This window comes from Protopterus annectens, chromosome 1.part0 (genome assembly GCF_019279795.1).
Source record: "Protopterus annectens isolate FY-2018-M chromosome 1.part0, PAN1.0, whole genome shotgun sequence".
NCBI classification, from domain to species: Eukaryota; Metazoa; Chordata; order Ceratodontiformes; family Protopteridae; genus Protopterus; species Protopterus annectens.
The window spans coordinates 933,225,190-933,249,243 of NC_056725.1; the positions used below are offsets into that span (position 1 = coordinate 933,225,190).

The following is a 24,054-nucleotide window of genomic DNA, read 5'->3' on the forward strand; positions in this document are numbered from 1 at the left end:
CGCTTCAAGAATAATGTCTTTAACTCTTTGGGAAAGTTCTGGATTAGCTGCTGTTATGTGATGTTCCATGCAGTCAGTTGCAGCGTTTTTAGGTTTGGATGTATGATGCTGTAGTTGTTCTGAGTTAACATCAAAGGCATCAGAGGTATTGGCCACATTTTGTTCCGAGACATGCTCTTGAGTAGTGGGTACCAGTGCTGTCTTGGCCAGTTTGGAGCTATCAGGATTATCCTTGGACGCTCTTCCTTGATTTTTAGTAGTACCTTGTGTATCAAAGGAAGAGGTGGGAATGCATATGCTGTTAGGCCTTCCAGTTGAAGGAGAGTGAGTCCACTTTCCATGCTAGTGGGTGGAATGTCCTTGTGCAGAATTTTTGAGCTGGTGATTGAGAGGTGATGCTAATAGGTCTATCTGTGGCATTCCCCATTTCTTTGAGATGGTCTTGAAGATGTCCGGTGCAGTTTCCATTCGTGGGCATCCGGTGGTTCTGCTTAATATGTCTGCTAGAGTATTGTCTTTCCCTGTACAAATATTGCCTGTAACTGAATGTTGTAGCTGAGTGCCAGGGTCCACAGCTCCAAGGTCATTCTGCATAGGGGTATGAATGAGTGCCTCCCTGTTTGTTGATGTACCACATGACTGTGGTGTTGTCTGTCCTTATCATCAACTGGCCCTCTTTGAGAAATGGTTTGAACTTTTGGATTGCCAGTTTTACTGCCAGCATTTCTTTTAGATTGATGTGCAGGCGGTTGATCCTGTGTCCACAATCCTTGCACGATTTGTCCAGCATGTGGGCCCCCATCCCAGGTCTGGAAGCGCCTGTTGTGATGGTCTGGCTTGGTTGACATCTGCGAAAGGGTAGGCCTGGGTTTGACTGGCATGCCTGAGCCCACCATAGGAACTCCTGTTTTAAGCATGGAATTAGTGGGATTTCTGTTTCTAGACTGTGTCTGTGTTGGGACCATAAATTCTTTAGGTACCACTGTAGTTTCCTCATATGTAGTCTGGCAAATGGGACCAAGATTATGCATGATGCCATGAAGCCCAAGGCCTGCAGAACTTTTCTTGCTGTTAACTTGTTCAGTTTTGTTAGTGCCAAGAAGTAAAGAGGAAGTTCTTTTGTTTTTCTGTAGTCAGGAATGCCATTTGTTGTACTGTGTCCAATTCCGCCCAAGAACGCCCTTGTTTGGGATGGTATCAGCCTTGACTTTTGTAAATTGACTGTGTATCCCAGTCCTTGTAGCAAGTAAATGACCCTTTGTAAATCTGTTGTCAGCTTGCTGTTGTTGTCCCTTGTAGCAGGCAGTCGTCCAGGTATGGGTAAATTTGAATTCCTGTAGTCTGTAATGGGCGATTACTGATGCCAGGCATTTTGTGAATACTCTGGGCAGTAGATAAGCCAAAGGGCAATGCTGAGAATTGATAGTGCTCTGATCCTGCAAGAAATCTGAGGTATCTTCTGCAGATTGGTCGAATGGGGACGCAGGTATGCCTCCTTGAGATCTAGAGTTACCAGCCAAGACTCCTTGCCCAGCATGGGAAGAAGTTGCTGTAGGGTCAGCATTTTGAATTTTGGGACAATGATGTATGTATTTAAGGTGGACAGGTCGAGAATTGGTCTCCAACTTTTTTCCTTTCTTGGAACTAGGAATAGTCTGGAGTAGAACCCCTTTCCTTGGTCTGCTGTTGGCACTCTTTCCACAGCTCTCATGTTTGCTAACTCCATTATCTGGCGTAGAGCCTCTGTTTTTTGATTTGGAGGTAGGTTTGGCATTCCTGTTTTGACTGGTAAAGTGTGGAAGTGAAACCGTAACCTTGATCTATGGTTTGTAAAATCCACTTGTCTTGTTATGTAGTGCCAGTTCTTTGAAAATAAGGTTAACTTTCCGCCTAGAGGAGCTGCTATTTGTTCCTGGTAGGCGGATTTAGGATTAAGTCACTGTGGTTGTGCTGATGTAGTGGCAGTGGCTGTGTCTGCGCCTCTGTTGTTACCTTGCCACTGTCGTCCTCTGTAGGCACCTCCTCTGGATTGGTTTCTGCCTCTGGAGCCGCCTATTCCTGCCCCTTTGAAATTTTGTGGAGTCAGGAAAGGACCAATTTTGGCAGGCCAGTTCCTGCTAAACCTTGGGGTTGAACCTGCAAGAAATCTTTAACAGTTTGAACAGATTTTGCCTTTTCTTCCATTTTCTTCATAACCTGCTGGGCAGGTGTACCAAACAAACTTGTCTTGTCCATAGGAGCATCTAGCAACTTAGCTTTAACATGATCCGTAAAGCTTGTTCTTTTAGCCATGCATGCCTTCTTATCACTGTGCCTGTCATGGCTGATCTAAATGAAGCCTCCAGTGCATCATAGCCACATTTTAAGGAATGGTTGCTAACCTGTTGTATGTTATTTACCATCTCTAATACATATTTCTTATCAAGAGATTCATCAGTGGTTAGTTTTTAGTTAACTGATCAAGCATAAACTCTTGGTATTGTATCATGTGAAACTGACAGTTTAAAGCTCTAGCTGAGAGAGTAGCTGAAGTGTAGACCTTTACCCCATCTGTCTAATGACCTTGCTTCCCTTTCAGAAGGAATAGGGTTTTTAGCTGTGGTCGCGCTACTGCCTTGGGACCCTGGGATATAGTTTCTGGGTCTGCAAGTGGGGCCTTGTAAAGGTGGTGATGAGTATCTGGCACCCTGTAAAATCTGTCTGGTTTGGCAGGGCTGGGGTAAAGAATCTGGAGCGGAGCAAACATCATTGAAAGCATCATCCACCACAGAGAGAACAGGAGGTATAGCTAAGGGCCTGTGCTGTGGGAGGTGCAGAAAGGTCCTAAGTCTTTTCTGGAGTCTGAAAATCCTGTTGCTGCCATTGAACTGTTCTCGCATGGCATGCAAGGTTTCCAAAGGAGAATTCTTCTGGTGGGGAAGCAGCTGGAATGGATTCTTCAGCATCAGAATCTTCAAAATTGGAGAAGGGAGCCCCAGGCTGGTCAGTTATGTCTGATTCATCAGCAGAATCATCAGAAGACACTGGCTCACGGGGCTCTGCCCTAGGTCCCTTCTCCTGGGGCTGAGAGGCCCTGTCTGGGTGAGATTGAGATCCTCTAATTAAAGAAATTAAATCTTCTGCCAAAGAAAGCATTTGAGAACTAGAAGAGGGCCTGGATGTGGGGGGTTTAACAGGCACTGTTTTAGAAGTCTTGGCTGCTTTAGCCCTGGCGAAGGCCTTAATGGACATGGCAGCAGGAGACCTACCAGCACCACTTGCTGGCGTAGAGACATCCAAGGGAATGGTGTCTGATAAGTCAACCACCGTAGTGGGTAAAATTTCTGAGGTCGATACAAGAGTTGTAGCAGGGGCCTCAGTTGTAAGAATAGGTTCAGCTGTACTTTGATCAGTTTTCTCGGTTTCAGCCGAAACCGAGACACTCGCGTTTGCTTTACCGCGGTTTCGGCCGAAACCGCGGACCGCGAGTGTCGGTCTTTATCTTTGGCGCTTTTTGGGGGTAGTCGGAGGATCCGACGGCATAATGTACGCAAAATCAGAACCAAAACTGTTCTGCAAACTCCGACCGACGCCTAAGCGCTGCCGGTTGAAAGAGGCACAGGCCGAACAGGCTGCTACGCCGTGGGCTGGGCCTAAACAAGGCAGACAGTAAGAGTGGAAATCTTTATGAGGTATTTGTTTCCCACAGGTTAAACAATTGTTAACTTTTTCTGACATCGGCTGAGGTAAGAAAGAGTCCCCAACGGGTACTTAGCTTTAGAAGTCTTCAAGTAGTATTCGTAGAAGTAATCTCTGATCCGACCGACCGGCACTTGCGAACAGCTTCTGCTTCGGCGCCACGCGGCAAGAAAGACTGAGGAAATGGCGCCGGCTGATGCTTTTATACCAAGACCAACAGAGATGACGCCGGGTGGAGTGTGACATCAGCCGGCCGGACCCGGACTTTGGAATCCGGCCGACTGCAGGGCTGCCTGACGACAGGACAACCCACTTGTTATGACTGCAGATGCATCCATGAAGGACATCAAGGTTAGAATTCTTCTTCGTTTTTTTTTTTTTATTACGTGACACCCGTGCACTGGCCCAGCAATCAAGGAACCTCAATCCTTACCACTAACACCAGTGAGGGACGTGGGACATCTATATAGGGAAAGGATAATAAATACACACACAGTAAAGTACAACTTCCCTTAAAAGCATACAGAGATCACAGTCAGTCTGGGGCTGGTTGCTCCCTTTCTCAACAGGTCCCCAATAAGACTCTCCATTTTTTTTTATTACGTGACACCCGTGCACTGGCCCAGCAATCAAGGAACCTCAATCCTTACCACTAACACCAGTGAGGGACGTGGGACATCTATATAGGGAAAGGATAATAAATACACACACAGTAAAGTACAACTTCCCTTAAAAGCATACAGAGATCACAGTCAGTCTGGGGCTGGTTGCTCCCTTTCTCAACAGGTCCCCAATAAGACTCTCCACTGGCACAGCTATAGGGTCCAGATCTCAGCCTAGTGGGCAAGCTAAAACCTACAGCACCCTCTCTGTCCAACCAGTGCTTCATATCCCTGCTCAAGTAGCTGGCACACACACACACACACACACACACTTTGAGACAAGAGTTTATACACCCACACAGACACTCCTGGGAAAGGCTGGCACAACTTCAGCAATGATATAACAAAGCTGCTAAATGTGCAGCACATACTCCTTTCAGAACCCACCTCTGCATTGCACTGAAAAGCTTTAATTAGTTAGAACTGCCAAATCAATTAACATATACACAACTTCTTACCACCTACAAAATTATCCAGTATCCACCTGCCTTTCCAGCACTACAAAACATTCTACACAACTATGTTCCCAGTCGAGCAATGTGATCCAGTGACCAAAAACTCTTGTCTGCCACCAAACCTAGCACATCTGCTAGACATTGTCTGTACTCGTACAAGGTTGCTAAGTCCTGGAACTCCTTATCTGTATCCATCAGGTCTGTACCCTCCCTCCTATCTTGCATAACCACTCTGAAACATATCTCTCAACCTGGAAACATCAAAAATCTGGACAAGGCCCATGAAAAATAGGTACAAATCTGTACGCTGATTAACATACAATTTGCATACATAATTATGTAACCTCACTCCAATGGAATTGTGGGATACCAACTTTCAAATGCAAACTGAAGGACAGACAACTAAAATACGGCACTAGAGTCCCCTTGCAGCCATTCCAATGTCCCATTACCTGGTTATTTTGCCCCATTCACCATAAACACTAATGTGTGCATACTGCTTTAGTAATACAATGATTTGGATTTTATTTTTACATTTTACAGCCCAATGCACAAACACCAATAGAGATCTGCTAAACAAAGCAACACTGTCTCATAACGAAAACAGACTTGGCATTAAAACTTCTCTGCCCTTGAAACTCACATTCATTGAAACAACACTGAAACCCAAACCACATTCAAAGAAAACGCATTTGGCCAGTGGTGGATGAAGATTACCTTTGGGCTGTTTTCAAATCATTGGCCCCTTACATTTAGATCAGAGGTGGTTTTCAGTATTTACAATGGTATAAATTGCATACATGAGGCATTTCACTTCTTTTTGTACTTCAGTGGCGGAGTCAATGCATCTTACTTAGGCGGACACAAAATGCCATGCAAATGGAAGCAAAGTGGAAAATATTCTGTCACTAGATTAGCTGTCAATGATGTAGAAAATATGCTGAAAGAAAAGGGTGCATGCAAGCTTGTAAAAGGTGAGAAAACCTGCCAGAGAAGATGGTGGAGTATGACGGATAAAAAAGTAAGTGACAGTTGGAGGCAGGCTGCAATATTTCTGAAGGAAAACTACTTGAGTTTGAAAGTGCAGCGGCGGGAGTCCTGCAGAGACCCTCATGCAAAACGATCACACTGTTATTGGCAAATATCTGTTTCCTTAGGTCATCTTGTGGTGAAAGATGTTATGTCAGCAGAAAATGACCCACTTTTCATTTTTACATGCAAGATCAGCATCTTTAACACACAAAAACTACAATTCAAATGTTTTTAAAGGTTATCACATCACATGCAAAAGGGTTTTAAAAAACTGAAAGCTGGACCATTTTGCAAGGCTTAACAGAATAGAATGCACCCCCTAACAACAGAATACAATCAGTGGCTTCTCAAGACAAACTTAAGAGCTTGCAAGCTTCACCTTGACATATGACATACACATGAAAGAAATGCAAAAATACACAATGCTGCTTTGTTATAAACTTTCATAATGTTCACATTAAACATCAATATTACCTGGCACCTGAACTCACAGAGGAAAAAAAGTGCGATATAAGCAAAGCACAGACTTGGCGGTTGTGTCACCTAAAGGCAGTGCGCTTTATAAACATAAAACCCTGCAACATACAACGTTGATTCTACAGTGAGAATGCATATCATCTACACTTTCCTGAAAATATACACCTTACTCATGTTTCGCCAACATCTCAAAATCAGTGCGAGTCAACAACTTCCCAGCAAGTGCAAACTGCAGTCCCAACCATGTACTATCTGCAGCACTTCAAACACCCTCGTGAAAGTGCACAAGTGCATCTCGCCTGGTAAACAACACATCTGTCCCTTAAAGATGAAACTTAAGTTTGGAGAGTCAAGTCCTCTCCTGACCGGTACCACTCATTTCATTCTGGGTCTGGGAGGATTGCGAGGATCCTAGTGACTAAGTTATCACCAGCCACTCAGAAGTCCCTCATCGATTATGTCACGCCACTACCAATGTCGCACTCCGGGTTAGAGTACAGTCTATAACAAATACCTCACACAGTCACTCCAACTGTACTAAAATACAACCTGCCATAGGTCTTAAGCTTGCTTACCCAAATGAAATGCTGCTTAATTAAGAAAGAGTTTCAATATCTGGGACAGCACACCATACATGTAACCGAACAGCTCTTGATGACTAACTTGGCAAGGTTTTGTCTGACCTTTGTACAATCTTCTGACTTTTAACAGATGTTTTTAAAGAAAAATGCGGCACTGTCTTCGTTTCAGCCAGAGCATTGCACAACTAGATTCCTTACCTTCTAAATAAACCAGTGAGCCTTCTAATAAAATCTGAGCGATAACACATATCCTTTCCACCCGCGGTGGTGGTGCTGTGGTAGCATTGTCGCCTCACAGTAAGACGCTGTCCGGTTCGATTCTCAGCTAGAGCGTCTTCTGCGTGGAGACATGCGTGAATGGGCGTACCTTCGTTGAAGGTTGTGCATCAGGCCTGGCAAGCTGGTACATAAAAATCAACTGCCAATCATTAGTGGACCGGAGTTCCGCTGTGGCGACCCCTAACCAGGAAAAGCCGAAAGACACAAAAAATACATATCCTTTCCACGAGCCTTCTAAATAACTCCTTGCCGTTCCCGCTCGCAAAACATTCAAACTAGAGCCGGAAATATGTGCGCGAGCTCAATTCTGACAGGCTGGTAGCCCTGACGGAGCTGACGTCATCGCGCATGTGATGACTTCAGCTCACAAACCATGAAAAATTTTTAAAAAGTGCGAAAAATAAAAACACCAAGAAAAAAATCGGAAATGAAGCGGTGCCACTCGGGAATCATGACACCCCATTATTTGGACCCCCAAACTCAGTAAAACCCGAGTAATTCGGGACAGTTGGGAGGTATGCTCTGAATGGCTTCCTAGCTAATATCTGGCTCATTTCATTCCTTATATCTCCTTACTCTCCCTTCTTCACTTACTTCTTTACTGCTATCTAATTCTCTTCCCTGACTTTCTCTCTAAATATATCATAAGCCTGCTTTACCTCTCACTTCATATTGCAATTCCTATTTGTATTAGACTAACCTACCTTTAATTTATCTACAAACTGTCTAAAATTTCTCTAAATATTAAATGATTGTCATATATTTTGTATTGATTCTTAACCAATGCTCTGTTATAAACTACAGATATTTTTGTTTTACTTTTGAATATTGTAAAATTGTTGTTCTTAAAATGTTTTGCAGTGATTTGGAGCTTTTTCTCCCCGGGCCTTCACTGAAAATGGGCTTCTACCCAGTCGGACTTTCCCTGTAATCACACACACACACACACACACACACACACACACACACACACACACACACACACACAGCGTACATGACATTTCTTACTTATCAGTAAGCTGAGTAGGGTGAAGCTGCTCTGTTTGCCCTGCTCAGATTCTTTCACTGGAATGCAGAGGTGCAGCTGGTTAAATTGCCATGTATACTTAAGCACTTTGTGCACTACTCTACTTGGGTCTTGTACAGCACATAAGAATCTTTGCAGAGCAGTACAGTGGGATGCTTGCTTAGCTCCGGCCAGATCCACAGACTACTAACTACATTTACATGCAGCTTCAAAACCCCTTTCTCCTTCTTACAGCACAGCTATGCAACACAGAAGCAAAATGTCTATAAATCATGAGACCCTGGAATTGCATGAAAAGCTAGATGTGTAGCTTTGCGCACTATGCAAGTTATCTATAAATTCCAAAAACAGTCTGTCACATTTTTAGACTTGTCTAGTAAGCAGCTACAATATCTATGTAATGTTCTAACTAAATGGTCTTTGGGTGTACTTTTTCTGTACTGGGTAAAATTCAGATCCATTCTTAAACCTTCACTAATTCATTTATAAAGCAGGCACTACTACGTTTCAATGGCTAACTATAGAATTTTAATTCTTCAGACTTTAAACCAAGCCATAAAAAGATTACTGTCATTCCTTACTGTTATCCATGTTAGACTATAATTTAGTTCTTTATTTAAACTGTAGTGAAAAGCCTTTCAAAAACAAACGATGCAACATGCTATTCTAAGGTTTCGATGTGGCTCTCCCTTCTTGACTCCTTTTTGTTTTGAACAAACTTAGTTTATATGATATGGTAAGGTATTTATTGGGATAGTTTACATTAAACCACTGGTGACCTATTGATGAACTCTAAAGGAATGTTGAAAAGGCTGAGATATTCTTCCTTGTTTACCTGCAAAAACTCATTTTATTTGAAACATATATCAACTAAATGAGCAGTTTTTAAAGTTACAATGTTTTATATAAATTTATTTTGAAACATTTCTCCTAACCAGAGGTTTAAAATCTGTAAAATGGTAATAAAACAATATTTGTATAATAATTTTAAATATATTTTTTAGATAGTTGTTTGTGTATACATTTTAATATATGTTAATTTGTTTTGTTTTGCTTGGTTAATTAAAGTTTATTTTTCTATAGCTGCCAAGGTTAAATACATAAACTTTGAACTTCTCAACTAAGTTTCATGGCAGTTTATTCTGCAGAACATCCAGTAACCTTGCTATCTTCGCTTGTTAATAAACCAATGACCTTGTCCTTCAATGCATGAGGATTCCAATTAACTTGCTGACCAATCCCAAAGTCCTGGGGTCTCTTTCCAATAATACCTCTTCCACTGCAACATCAGTCACACTCGTGTAGAAGATTTCTTAAAAATGCTAGTAATTCAGCACATATTCACCTCTTTGGGTAGCCCAACCAATATCAATCTAACATCGGTTTACCTTGCTTTATTCTCCAGATCAGTAATTTTTCAACTCTAAGCTTTCCAATCAAGCTTCAGTAGCTGCTAACTGATGTCTGTTATTTTTCATATCCCCTAAAGTGTCAGCCATGTGGTCAGAAAGAATGAATAAATAAAGTTTCTTCTGTCTCACTGATCTTTTGAGATGTGTTCACCATATATTCTGAAAGCTATACAATTAGTGTGGGCAGCTCTGCCATTATTAAGGAAAGAGCAACTTTGTAAGACATATCTGGATATAGCAAAAAGTAAAGAAATTCACACTGGTTGTCCCGTTTGATTCTCAGCTAGAGCGTCTTCTGTGTGGAGGCATGTGTGAATGAGTGTGCCTTCGTTGAAGGTTGTGCGTCACGGCTGGTAACTCGGCACGTAAAAATCCACTACCAAACATTAGCGGACCGGAGTTCCGCTGTGGCGACCCCTAACCGGGATAAGCCAAAAGACACAATTAAAATAATTAACCAATACAGCAGAAAAAAAATGCATTTTTGTTGTAAAACAAGCTCTTAAACGGGGTAAAGGGTTAGCATAGTGGTTAAGGCATTTCCCTCACAGCAAGAGGTAAAGGGTTTGATTCTCACCAGGGGAAATTGACTATGCTTAAGATGTCCCACAAAAGCTGTTAGTCTAGTACTTATCTGTGTATCCCTGAACCTATGATCTATGTTCTCCCTATAATCCTTACTAATATATACAAACTTCATGATCACACAACAAAGAAAGGACAAATGTCCTGAGTTGGGTAAAGTCATCCCACAACGCTCTAAAGCAATCTTTCACCAGTAAAAGTAATCTCAAACTGCACACTCAGTCCATGTAAATAACACACTAGTAAAACAGAAGTAACACAAAAACTTAAAATTTCTGTAAAAAATCAAAATCAGCAAAACCACTCTACCTATACAGTCAGGAAAAACAAGGAAGTCAGGAAAATATAAAATGAAAACAAAACCATTAGCTGCGATAATGCCATCAACTATAAAAATGTCTTCAATGTCATAGGATCCCCATTGGTGTAGCTGACAAAATCATATGCTCCCACTGTCTTCATTTGGGTTTTACAATTTTGCAACACAGTCTCAAATCAGTAGCAGGTATAGTGTGAAGATACCCTAATGTTTACTTTAAAAAGAAGCCAATTCCATCAGTTTGAATGTTATTACAAGTTTAGCCAATAACTACAGGTCAGAATCAAACCCTGTACCTTGTATCTGTGAGGTAAGGACCTTAACTATTATGACAACCCCCCCACCCCCACCTCTAATGCTTTTCTGGCTGCAGTACTTTTTGCTGGCATGAAATACTAACTGATCCACTGTGTAGTTCATAATAATCTAACTATTAAACATACTCCAGTTACTAAAAAAAAAAAAAAAGATTAATTTAGTCTACAGTTTCAGCCTTATAAGTGCGAAGGCACTATTTTGCTTTACTTGTGAACTGTGCTGACTAGAATGTTATGCAACATTGTAGTTTTAATGTAATATGTGAGCCAAGATGGCCTGCAATCCTAAATGTATACATGGAAGTATTTTCACGTTAAATATGCCAACCTGTTATATTTTGTTGATGATCTCCATGCCCAAGAAAAATAATGTAAAAATCCAGGTCTAAGGTAGGGACTCAGTGGAGAGTCTAAGAGCTTCCTCATGCACTTTATCTTTCTCTGGGCACCCAGATCTAACTTGACTAATGGTTTAGAAAAGAACTCTTCCCCAGACACTCTGGATTTGGGTTGGCATTTTGATGCTGACTCACGATGACAGAGACACAGCCCAGTTCAGAGGTTCATGGGGTGGAGTTAAAGCAGGCTCTTCAGAATCTAACAACCCAGGTGGTTGCCTTGGAACTGTATCCAAAGTCTGAGATGAAGGAATCTAGACTGTTAGCACCAAAACTATAGGGCTCACCACTGACAATCAATCCCCACAAAGTCAACATCGCGTTAATGGTATGACAGATCGGTGCTGATGCTGAGTCTGGCATTGAGGATGGTTTCAGTATCAAAATGCCAATAATGCCAACAATGTAAATGGTATCAAATGCATCAGTCCCACTACCAGTACTGATTCACAAACATTTATGACTTCATAACCTCACTGACCTCTACAATGAAGATGTCTGTACTGAGGCCATCAGGGCTAAGAATGTTGGTGACAGTCACTGAAGGATCACCTGCACCAAAGTGGACAGCACAGGAATGACATCCAGCTTCAGAGATCTTAATGCTAAGAAAGATCCCAGGAAAGTAGCGTAAGATGGGGAGGGTAGACAGCCTTCTTTTGCACCCCCCGCCCCGAGAAAGAGACAGAACATCAAGCTTAACTGGGCCTTGACCAAGGCATTCTTCAGTAGGTCCCAATACAAGAGCATTGATGGGTTCTACTCCAACCTCATGGACTTAGAGAAGGAGGAAGGCCTCAACTCTTATGTATCTAGAAAGCTCCCACTATGAGAAGACCCAGTGAAGTCTACTCCTCAGAGTGGATTCAAGTAAAATTGTAACTTCCATCTGGGACACTCCAGCAGTTGATCAGTACTGGAAGAAGAGTGAGCTGCCATAGCAGGAGCAGTGTCAGCTATGGGTATTTTTGCCCTCAGACCTCATTTGCACACGCCTGGCTCCAAGAGACTCACATCCACAGCAGGTCTCCAAGCCATCATGCTTCCTCCCAGACTTATTCTAGCACTGCTGGGGCTGCTAGTGGATTCTAAGGGTATTCTGAAGGCTTGGTTCATTTAAGCTTCCATCTGGGGTTTTTTTTGTTTATGTTCTACCCACTTTCCTTTCCCTTCCCCTTCATATTTATTGATTGTATCTAAGGCAACTCCCTCTTTGGACCACGCCTCGCCTTATGGAGTGTCTCAATGAGCACCCACCCACCCAAGATGAAAATACCCATTCCTTCCCTGTCACTGTCAGTCACCTGAGATGCTAAATGAACCCACTCTGAGTGGGCCATAGTCAGTGCTTTATACCTGTACACCACCAGAGCGGTTTCAACTAAGGCTGTTTTGAGGGAAGATCGACCATTATCTCTACTTTTTGTGGCTTATCTTCCCCTAGCAATCTTTTCCCCTGTTTTCTTGCTTGAGAGAAATCCTTCCAAAGTTTTAACTTTGCTCCAAGAAACGTGTGAGGAAAATCAGGGCCCGTACATTCTTACTGCAGACCTAATGAAAGCAATTTGTCTCTTTCAATCATGAAGCCTTATGGAAGGTACTTGTAAGAATTGAGTATCTTTTCAAATTCACCAAGGTTTTAAGGCTTATTCATGACAAGACAGATGCCAGCATATGTTACTATTGTTGACAGACAGTCTCATTCAGTATCAAAAATGGGGTTACAGAAAGGTGTGCCATCATGGTGGCCTCATTCTCTGTTATACTAATCATCAAATAAAACTGCCTTCCTACTAAAATTGACATGGTATAACCAGGGGGCTTTCAATGCTGGGATTCTGTGTTCAAAGAACATTTCCATCATGTATGTTACTATCTTCTAATAAACTGACTCTGCCATTTGTGCACTCACCAAACAACCTACATGCTGTATTAGATACGCAGTCAAAACAAAAAAGAACTCTAGGACTCTAACTTAACTCCAGTAATGCAAAGGTGATGAAATAGCCTTCTGAAGACATTGCAGATGACCCTCTACCACTCACAACTGATGGCTAGACCATGAATACAATAAAACCGTTTTCCTATATCTAGAGTCATCTCACCCAAACAGCGAAGAAAAGACAGATATCATGCCTTATTTGATGCACCCTCAAGGACCATGACCTGTGAAAGGAAAACAGATGCAGATATACACTAATATTATCACCCTTAGACATCTGTCTAACTTACTGACATTATTTGAAAAGCCTGGACAAAACAACCATTAATGCCTCCAGAAATAACACCTTCATCAAGTGAAGACCACTTCACAAACATTTGTGTTCTTACTGAGGCCAGTGTCGCCAACACTCAGGCAGTGATCCTTACAGACCCATTCTGTTAGACAGAACCATGTTCTCACGTGCTGCATTCTCAGTTCCCAAACTATTATCTGTACTTCAAGCTTGGTTATGGCCTAAAATCATGCGGTGGGCCATATCAACACTGAAAGAGATGCACGACAGGCAGGTTAGGGATTGGCATAATGGTTAAGTTGTTTACCTCACAAACACAAGGGACAGGGTATGATTCTCACTTGTGAAGGAAATTAGCTAGGCTTAAAATGACCCCCAAGAGCACCTAGCTTAGTACTTAACTATGAACCTAAATGAAGAAAATTTAGGCTATCACAAGATGAAGGACACTGCTCCACAAATGATATCAGTGGTAAGTCTGGCAGTTGGTGCAGAGGATTAAGGCCTAGGAGATGTAGTTCCTGTGGTACAGGGTTTGAGTCCTTTATCCCTCGTTTGCCTAAAACATGACCTTGAGCAAGTCACTTAATCAGGCATTGCTCCCAGGTCACCCCTGAAAAGGGACTGTGTGCCTAGTAGGCCAATCAGGTCAACAAATGGGTATAATCATTATTATTACTATTACTATTACCAGTATATATTACTATTATTATTATTATTATTACCAGCATATCATCCAAGCAGTAGCTTGCTTTGAAGAGGTGTCTTGCTTTCAGAACTTAATATGAACAGGAAAGAAAAGGTAATAACTGTCAGTTAGTGGACAACCATTCCTACGGAAACACTGTAGTCTCTGAGGATTGATCCGAGGGTCCACTACTATATTATGGAGTTACTTTGGCATATTTCAATAAACAAAGGAAAAAATTATCCCAGAATCAAAGAGCTGCTGCTTTCAGTATGTCAGACAAAACATCTGCAGTGCAGTAGAGACTTACTCTCTATTCCTACTTCCTTAATGCCTCGCAATTCTTAATTTGTTGACCATCCACAGAATTTCCCACTACTGTTGCAGTCTATATTATGCAATTCAGCAACATACCTCTCACATAACCCTGATTATCTGCAACTGTGATGCATGCATTGCCTTTGTATCTTCTAAAATGGTTGATTGTTTAAGGAGAACCACAATGATTACAGTATTAAACGATCCCAGACATTACAGTAAAACAATTCTTGGTACTTGCGTATTATCGCAGCCAGATTTTCGCAGTTGCGTTAATATGCTTGTTGGGCCAAAAATAGATTGTGGGAGTGAACGTATGGTTAGATGTGATGTTTTCTGTGGGTATAACCTAGTTTGTCCCAAATTCGTAACCTAAATGAACGTGGAAATGTGAATCTTGTTTTGCATACTTCTAAATTGGTTGTACTGCTGTCATACTGCAGGAAATGAATCGAGGACGCTTGGGAAATGTTTGCTTGTACTGCTGCCGTACTGCGAGAAGCATTGTTACAAAACTGACTATACATTTCTATGAGAATAAGAAATCTGGAGCAGCAATTTTTTTGTGTAAATAACTGCTTTTATTTTACAAATGGAACATAATTTCAGTTGAAGGGAATAACAGAGTAAACGAGGTGATGGAGGCTAAAGTTAATGTGACATGTGGGAGATAAAGGTCTTGTACAATGGAGGCTAAAGTTAATGTGACATGTGGTGTTAGGTGGTACTATGAAAAACATGTATGCAGTATGTGACAGCACCAGATTTATTTATCTTTTTGGATAGTAGTTACTCTTACAATGTTTTCTGGATGTCTTGGATAGCATACTTGTGGATGTCTTCCGGATGGTTTGGGCAACATATTTCTGGACATGGAATGTGTCTTACACATAACTGTTGTAGAAAATATATTTTCAGTGACATGATGTCGTTAAACGGCATAGCTTGAAACAAGCACTCATTTCTTAAATTTTATACTGTTTTCCTATATAAACAATATTTTTTCATAAAGTTCACTTTGTCAGTGTGATTCTGCATACATTTCTGTTTACATTCACATATCAGGAAGCAAGCGGTATTATCGTGAAAATCTGGTTGCGATAATACGTAAGTACCCAATTCTTAATCTACAAAAATAGCATAATAAGTCAAATTGTGTTATTTTATCAACTAAGTACTACCAATAAACGTTTTGCTGCCTGAAGGTCTCTGTCTATAGCTGTTTTCAGCTTTGCCCTAACTCGTGAGATATCATGTTAAGACCTAAAGACAGCATTTAGACACTTACATAATTGTTTTTATACAACAGCTGGCAGAGTACAAAAACAAATAAGTCTTGCGCATCTGGTTCACATCACAATCCTTCCCCTGTAAGCATTAGTCTTAAATAACACATACACACAGCTTGTGCAGAGATCCTTATAAGACCTGCCTCATTAGTTCTGAACATCACTAAATACAAAGACCACTTTGAGATTAGCTGCCTAACAACAAAATTCAATAACATATCTAGAAAAGCCTAAACAGATTTAAGTCAGACTCAAATACTAATATAATTATAGTAATATTTTATAATGGATATAAGTGCACCTGATTCCTCTGCAAATAAAACAAATATGGAAAAAAATATAGCTTATAAAAGAAAAGTGGATGTTGCTCCTTATGTATTTCTAGTTAGGAAGCTTGTTCTTTGCCATTGGTTAGATGCAAAAAATAAAAAAGACGTGATGTAACTCAGTTACAATAGCTGATGTCTCAGTATATGACAGTTCCTGCAAAGCCATAAAAGTTCACAGAAAATACTTTTGCATTCATATGGTGTCGTGCCAGAACCTGAAATAAATCACAAATTTATATTTGTAATTTATTTTAAATATAAACATAACATATAAGGAAATAATAATGCATAAATGACCGTATGATGTTTAAAACACTATGTATAAATGAAATATAGTATGAAAATATGTGATGAATAATTTAAATTAAGATATACCACCTGCCTGCACCCAAACTCCCCACCAAACTGACGAATCTCCATAAAGGCAATGCCTTAAGAGTAGATGATGAGATCATTGACAGAACTGCTCACATTGCTAGACATGGAAATACTTTCTGGTTTGCACGTATTAGGATAAATGCTTGCTGTCTGGAATTCCATGCCATGAATATCTTTAATGACAGAATGTGTTTATCTGTTCGTATGTTGCCTTCAGTTTCACTTCAGTACAATGCAGAGCTCTACTGCTGCTATCATTTCACAGCAGCAGAAGGCATCCTCTCTCTATCAAGAAAGAGGGCTGGTACCTTTCGGCAGGAAGGACAGATCAGCCACAACAATCTGAACTTCATCTGCCCAAGGAATATGTTTTACATGTCAAGTTCCAACAGTGATTTACACCAGAGGGGTTTGGCAGTGAGACGCAGTTCTAAGCTGACTGCATCACCTGCTCTGAAAAACAGTTATTGATTCCAAATGCTCCAAGCCATGAATGAGAGACATCAGCACCTTTCCAAATCCTGAACATCTTTGCCCACAACTTGATAGCCTCCGCTTTCTAGGGTTAAGTATTCTAAATAGGCAGAATCCTTTTTTTTTTTTTTTTTTTTTGTTAACCATCTGCACTTTACCCCACCAAAAAAAGTTAGCCCAGAGAATTTTGGACTTGTTCTCTTTTCCAGAGTGAGTTTTAGCAACTGCTTTTATGAAAACTAAACACATTTAGCATGTAAACCAAACTTGTTTGTATGTAATGGTACAGTTACCTCTCTCTAATGTATAATTTCATAGCTGAGTGCAATAATAATTTAGATTTCTCATCTCTGACATTTTTACTATATACTTCCACTGGTTACACAACAATTCTAGACTATTTTATATTCTGCGGAAATAAAGTGCATTACTGTAAACTATCTTTTCTTTAAATACAGATTTCACTGTTTTCTTAGTGAAGCCTCCCCTACACATGCACACACAATACACACACACACACACACACACACACACACACACACACACACACACACAAACACACAAAATGACTAAAGCATGTGTGTTTTGCGAAAACACACAAACACACACACAGGAGGAATGCCATCTGGGGACTACTGTGACAACTCATACTTTAACCAACAGTAAGCTGAAGTTTCAATGACTAAATGCCTTTGAGATGCTGTTTAGTTTAACACTATTCCTTCATGTGTCACATAAACGGACGACGATCTTTATCTGGCTTTCTGCATATCACTTTGGTATCAAGCTGTCCGGAAGTCTTGTTTCGATTTATTAAAAATTCCTAAATAACCAGTTTTCTTCAGCAAAGGGCTTAAAATGTAAGAAATTAATTCAGTATCATGTAAATCTGCAATCAGCTTCTGTCTGATGCTCAAACCACACAAAAACAAGTCACCAGCTGTTTTAGAATTATAAGCAAAGGTCAGAACTTTCAAAACTTATACTCTTGGGGGCAAACATATAAACAGCATACTAAATTAAACATATTTCTACAAGTTCATTTAGGCAAATGAGAAACACCCATCTGTTTCATACCCTGTCTTTAGCTGTAAGGTGTTAATCTAAAACAGTAGATCAAACATATTGTCAGTACTTATTTACCTGTGTGATACGACATTTCAGCTCTGCTCTCTCCAGCTCCCACCCAAATCTGTCATTTGAATACTGTTGTTGTAAATCTGTACGTCGCCTCTCCTCCTTTCTCAGTTCAGTCTGAACAGCTTCCAGAGTAGACTTAAGTTCCAGCAAAAGCCTCCTGTTTTCCCCAGCCTGAAAATAAAAATAAGTTACAGGAGTCTTGAAAATGACAGTGAAAGCCAGTGCAAGCAACAGCTTGGTCATGCAGTACTTGCTAATGCTACAAGTCTGAGCAGAGCGTCTTTAATCGATCATCTGTGTGGTCACACTGACTAATTCTTTTTCCTCTGTTCATTTGCTTACTAAGACTGTCTGCATTTTCAGCTTAAGGCAATTTCGAGCTGTGTCTTGACAGCCCAGGAAAAAATCCATTCAGCTTTTAAAGCATATCAGAACACAAGAACTCATCACACACTGTCAGTTATTATGCCAGCTAAGTACTCTGCAGTATTTACGGTGCTGTGTGTATTTGGAAAATAATTATAAAACAAGCTGTACTGCTTTTTTGCATGACTGGCATGCCACTATACTACTTGTAAGTGTCAGCCAAATTCTCACATGGTGCATAATGTTTTGGAAATACAAATGACTGCCACATGTCCTTATGTAATGTATTACCTGCCTCAATACACCAGGGTATATGTTCTGAGCCATCTGATGTCACTCGCCTTCTTCAAGAAATAAACCTGCATTTAACAACTACTGTCAGGATCCTATGTGGTAAGGCTAATGCAAAGCAAGGAAATCCTACTGGTTTGGCAAGCTAACTACTCAAAAGTTTTGAATTTGACAGCTGTCTTACTTTTGGGGTTGTCTGACTTGGATTTCAAATATGAAAAAAACATTAATAACTACCACCTAAAGCACAGCAGAGAAGTAAATCATGCTGTAGTGAGCTAGTCTGCCACATCTAGCATGCACAGGATCAGAATGGACTTTCTTAGAAAGAGAAGTCTGTTTTACTCTAGTGTAAAATAGTCATAAAATGATAATGCCTATCAATGACATATTAACAATGTCAAAGTCTATGGACTATCAGCTTCCTATCTACAGACATTACTACTAACATCAAAAATGCTTATGTCTTAGAGGAAGCAATCACACGTGGTCCCACAGATTCCCAAAGGTTCTAATACAAAGACTCTGTCCTTCCATACCCTGGCTTTTCAGGTGATACACCCCCAGATAGACCACTTTTACTACAAGTCCACAAGCAACTACTGATAGAAACTCCAACTAGATGACAACAACCAGTGAAAGCTTCATCCTGATGCAAGTAATTAATTACGCATTTCTGCCACCCCCAATCATACAAAGACTTCTACAGCCCCTCTCCTTACTTATTTATAAACTCCAACTCCATGGTTGCACAACCACTGTGAAAAGAGAACTATAAAAATAAGCAAATCACTGCTGGCGCTGTAATACAAATAGTGCCAGTAATGATCTCTTATCTGAAAAAGCAACCAACAAGGTGCAACTTACTCAGTTGTGATCAACAAGTTGTACCTGTTCTACTTCGCAGTTGGCCACTTGTAGGGAAGACTACTTCCAATCTTTACTTGTCAGTTACCATGACATTAACTTACAGGTTAAAAAAAATAAGTATGCTAGTCTGATACAAACCCTGCAACTGAATTCTGTTGTTGCTGCTGCCTGTTGTCCCCATTAATGTACATAAAGTAGAACAAAGCCAACTGACATAACTCTATAACAATCAAACTGAAAATACAAACAAGGAGGTGCATTCGAGCCTTAAGAACTCACATTCTTGATTCTGTTCTTGTTACAGCTTGAGAGGCAGACAGTCGACAAGGCATCCAACAGGACATTTGCCCACATCAGAAGATCCTGCTCTTGTGTAGATCAATGTCTAACGCAAATGGCCTACATCTGTCGCTAACTATGTGAAGGCATATTTTATTTGTTCGCAGATAATAAACGATGCAAGCTTAGTACAAGATGTACGTCTCTGACATGCCTGCATTTGAATGGTATAAATGTAGTGATGTCAAAAGGCTACATTCAGAGTTACTTAACAGAGAAGGGAACAGCAGATAGATACAGTTAAACAAAAATCTGCAGAAATTACAGTCTGGTATAGTATCCTTTTCATTACATGCCAAGTACGTCTAGAAGCTTTGGCTAATGTTTAGAAAACTAAACAGCTATGCAAAAATACTGTTTAATATGCAAGCATCCACAGAAATCAGACATTTGGTTCCACTACTAAACCTCAAGTGACTAAAACCTTAGGAACTACAACAGCAAAATTAAATGCCCAAGAACAAAAACTGAAACTGCAAACATTTTTTGCAAGGGGCAAGCCCGATGTACCTCACTAATGCCCCCAAACATGCACAAACCTGAAAAAGGGTGAAATCTCCCAAAGTGAAGGAGTTATTCCCGGCACACACATGGAAACCACACTGCCAGTGGTTTCCAAAGGGGAAACAGCCACTGACGTGTTGCTCCTTTGCATCTTGAGATTCAGACACCTGGCACTTGGAGAACAGAAATTCAGTGACCTGTAGAGTAGTATAACTATTTTAGTATTTACATTTGCATAGGGTTTATAGCATCTGTGTTGGATGGTATTGCTGTGTATTACAGTAAAATTCTGATTTGTTGTAGCTAATGCTAAAAGTTTACATTGCCCAGGAATCAGGGAAATTGATGGCATTCACACTTAAACTGTTCTACCAGGTGTGTTTTTAGTAATTTACAAAAATAATTTTGCTTACTGTGCATTTGTAGTTTTGGGGTTGTACATTCCAGCAGACAGGGGCAATTTTATAAATGGCTCTTCCTGTTGTTCCTAAGGTTTTGTACAAAGATACCTTCTTAATTTCAAAGCTAATAAGATGTGCTTTTAGTACAGTGTTTAATTTTAAGAATTTTAGAAGATTAAAGTGTTAAAGAGGAAACAATGCTGTTTCCTCCACTGGTAGCCACTTGGATCAGGTAACCTACAGGTGGACGAAGCTTCACTTCAACAAGGCTCAAACAGCCAACTATCAGAGTTCCCCCTCAGGACATCACTGTTGTTGAATTCTGCAGGCAGTGATACCTTTTTTGGGGGGGGGGGATCTCCACATTCTTCAAGTTGGTGCAACTATGGAGTTGGTACATACAAGTTTTTTGGGGGGTGCGGGGAGCTTGTCCCCCACATCAGAATACTACAAAAACATTTTAAAAAGTGCTTTTCCAGACAGTTTTTTTTTTTTTTTTTTTTTTTTGGCAAATACAGTTAGGGGATTCTGATTCTAGGTGCATTCTGTTTCATATACTCATGGTGGAAACATTTGGATCTTGGAAGGATCTCACAGCAATGTTCTTTGTTGTAAGACAGGTGGAGAAATTGTAGCATGAAGGTGTACTGAGGAGAATTCAAGGAGATCAAGAGAAGGGATTTTCCAGTCTGGTTACCATACCTTTTACTTCTTTGGAATGTCTTGTTTCTGTAGCTAGGTGGTGAAGTATCTTATACACTACTTCCAGTTAACTTAGTATTTTATCAACTAGTTATTAATTCGATATGTTTTTTGACCAGAAGTGTGTGATCACTATGCACACGTTTAGTGGAAGGGAGGGCATTCCATTACAGTCTTTAGTTACAGGCTGGGTTGAGGCTAGTCGTTGGTGTTTTCTGAAAATGCAAGTATGGACTTTTGTGTACTGATGGTCAGGTTATTACTTGTAATACAATTCCAAATCAAGGTGAAGTCTCTTTGAAGATATATGTTAACGGTGGAATCTGTTGAATATGTCCTAGTGATTACAATCATCATCATCCTCATCAACCCTCTTTTTCCCATTTTCTACATGGAGTGGGATGTTGCATACTGCCACCACCCCTGTTGGTTCAACGCCACTCTCCTACCTCCTTCAAAACTCATGCCTGACCGTCACAAGTCTTCTCTCACACAATCCATTCATCTCTTTCCTGGACAATCTGGTTTCCTCTTGCCTTCTTCCTGCCTGTCCCAACTCTTCTTCACTACACTGTCTTCTGCCCTCCTGCACATGTGCCTGAACCACTGTAATCTGTTCTCTTTGACCCTCTCTGCCATATGAGATACTTGGGGCTCTGCTCTGATGTCCTCCTTTCTTCACCTTTCATATGGTGTGCATCCCACAACCCATCTTAGGCACTTCATCTCCATTGCTTCTAGCTTCTGCACCTGCTCTGCCTTTACTGTCCCAGTTTTTATACCATACAGTAGCAGTAATCACACAGCTGTTTTGTATACCTTACCTTTTGACTTCTTTGGCATTCTTCCAGCACATACTATCCCTGACATACTGTGCCATCTGGCTGCAAACCCTCTGATTCTAGCTTTAACCTCCTCAACCATCCCTCCGAGATACTTAAAGCCATTAACATGTTCCACTAGTTTCACGTTATCTCAATTTTTACTTATTTTGATGTCTCACATCTGCTGCAATAAGAACTGTATTATCTTCACTCAGTTTCATCTCAAGTGCCTTCATTTTTGCATTCCATTCTATCATTTACTGAAGTTCTTTTTCAGTGTCTGCCTGTAATTCCATATTATCTGAATACAGCAGATTTGTTGACCCAACCCCTTTAACCTGTTTGCAAATGTTTTCCATCACCAGTATGAACAGGAGTGGACTCAGAGCTGAACCCTGGTGCACACTCACTCCCACTGGGAATACCCCAGTGACTTAGGACACTGCTCATACTTGTGTCACTGGATCCTTGCACATGGCCTGCACTAATTCTACCAATGTTTTGGGGACTTTGAACCATCAAAGGATGAGCCAAATAAGGTTTCTTTGGACCTTGTCTTATGCTTTCTCCAAGTTTAGGAATGCCCAGTTGGACTCTTTCCTCATCTCTAGTTTCTTCTCAATTATCTGTTTCACTGAAAACATTGGGTCAGTTGCATTGCATTCTGGTCCGTATCTGAACTGTTCATCTCCTGTCTTACTTTCATATTAATTTATTTATCATTCTCTCTAGAACTTTCGTGCAGCGTGAAAGGATTTTGATACACCTATACTGCACACAGCTGTGAATGCCACCTTTGTTCTTGTACAATGGCACTAGTATGTTTATTTTCCAGTCATCTGGGATACTCTCCATACTACCATAAGTATCCTCAAGAGCCATTTCTCCACTAACTCACACAACATCTTGCTCCAATCTGTTGTCACCTCATCTGAACCTGCTGCTCTCTCTGACTTAATTTTCCTTTGTGCAGTTCTTACTTTTATGGATGGCTGTTTATCTTTCATCGTAGGCTGTGTCTGGGGCAGTACAGCTTTTCTGCGGGCTTTCTTTGTTTAGAATAGGGTGCAGTTGATGATGTACAGGTCATAAAGGAAGGCATGAACAAAGAGAGAAAGAGAAAAACAGCATGTCCAGTGCTGACCACTGCTGGACTCCTGTAGTGGTTATATCTGAGAATGTTTTTGACATGAATGCAAATGTGCTTTCAAAGAGACCAATGGCAAATCATTTATCTACCTGCGAGAATCTAAGTTTGCTTAAAACTTGGATTATATGGTATACAATGTGCATTTGAGGTCCAAGATTATTGCATCAGATATATTGGAAAAAATGGCTGGTTGTTTGGTTTGGCTGTACAAGTTGATTATAGTGCTGACGTTTGGGCAAAGGTCATGTTGTTTGTCTGACAATAGGTCAAATTAGTTTAAATTTGATAATATTTGATCACATAGGATTTTTCTAGTATTTCAGCAAGAGGGTACCCACTGGCAGTCAGTCACTTACTGCAGAGAGGGTAGATACTTTGGGATAGTGGTAGAAGCCGGAGTGCTTCAAGCTAGTCACTAGTACTTGGTGATGAGAGTGAGACTGAGTATGCAGACAAGGGGCCCACTTAAAGCACAGCTACCTAGTCCAAATATCTTTGGGTGAAGATGGACGTAAGTCAGAGTTGTAGAGAT

General features: G+C 40.6%; 1 protein-coding gene across 3 annotated transcripts in view; it reads right to left on the bottom strand.

The window, feature by feature from the left end:
• The window catches only part of KIAA0408 (KIAA0408 ortholog), a 340,323-nt gene that overhangs the window by 216,384 nt on the left and 99,885 nt on the right, over positions 1-24,054 (bottom strand). For all 3 annotated transcript variants that reach the window (XM_044064108.1, XM_044064091.1, XM_044064100.1), the window contains exon 2: positions 18,079-18,246. Coding sequence is in view for 2 of the 3 variants with exons in the window: in XM_044064091.1 (XP_043920026.1) it covers positions 18,079-18,246 (168 nt within the window). In the remaining variant the exon portion in view is untranslated. The remainder of the gene's footprint in view (positions 1-18,078; positions 18,247-24,054) is intronic.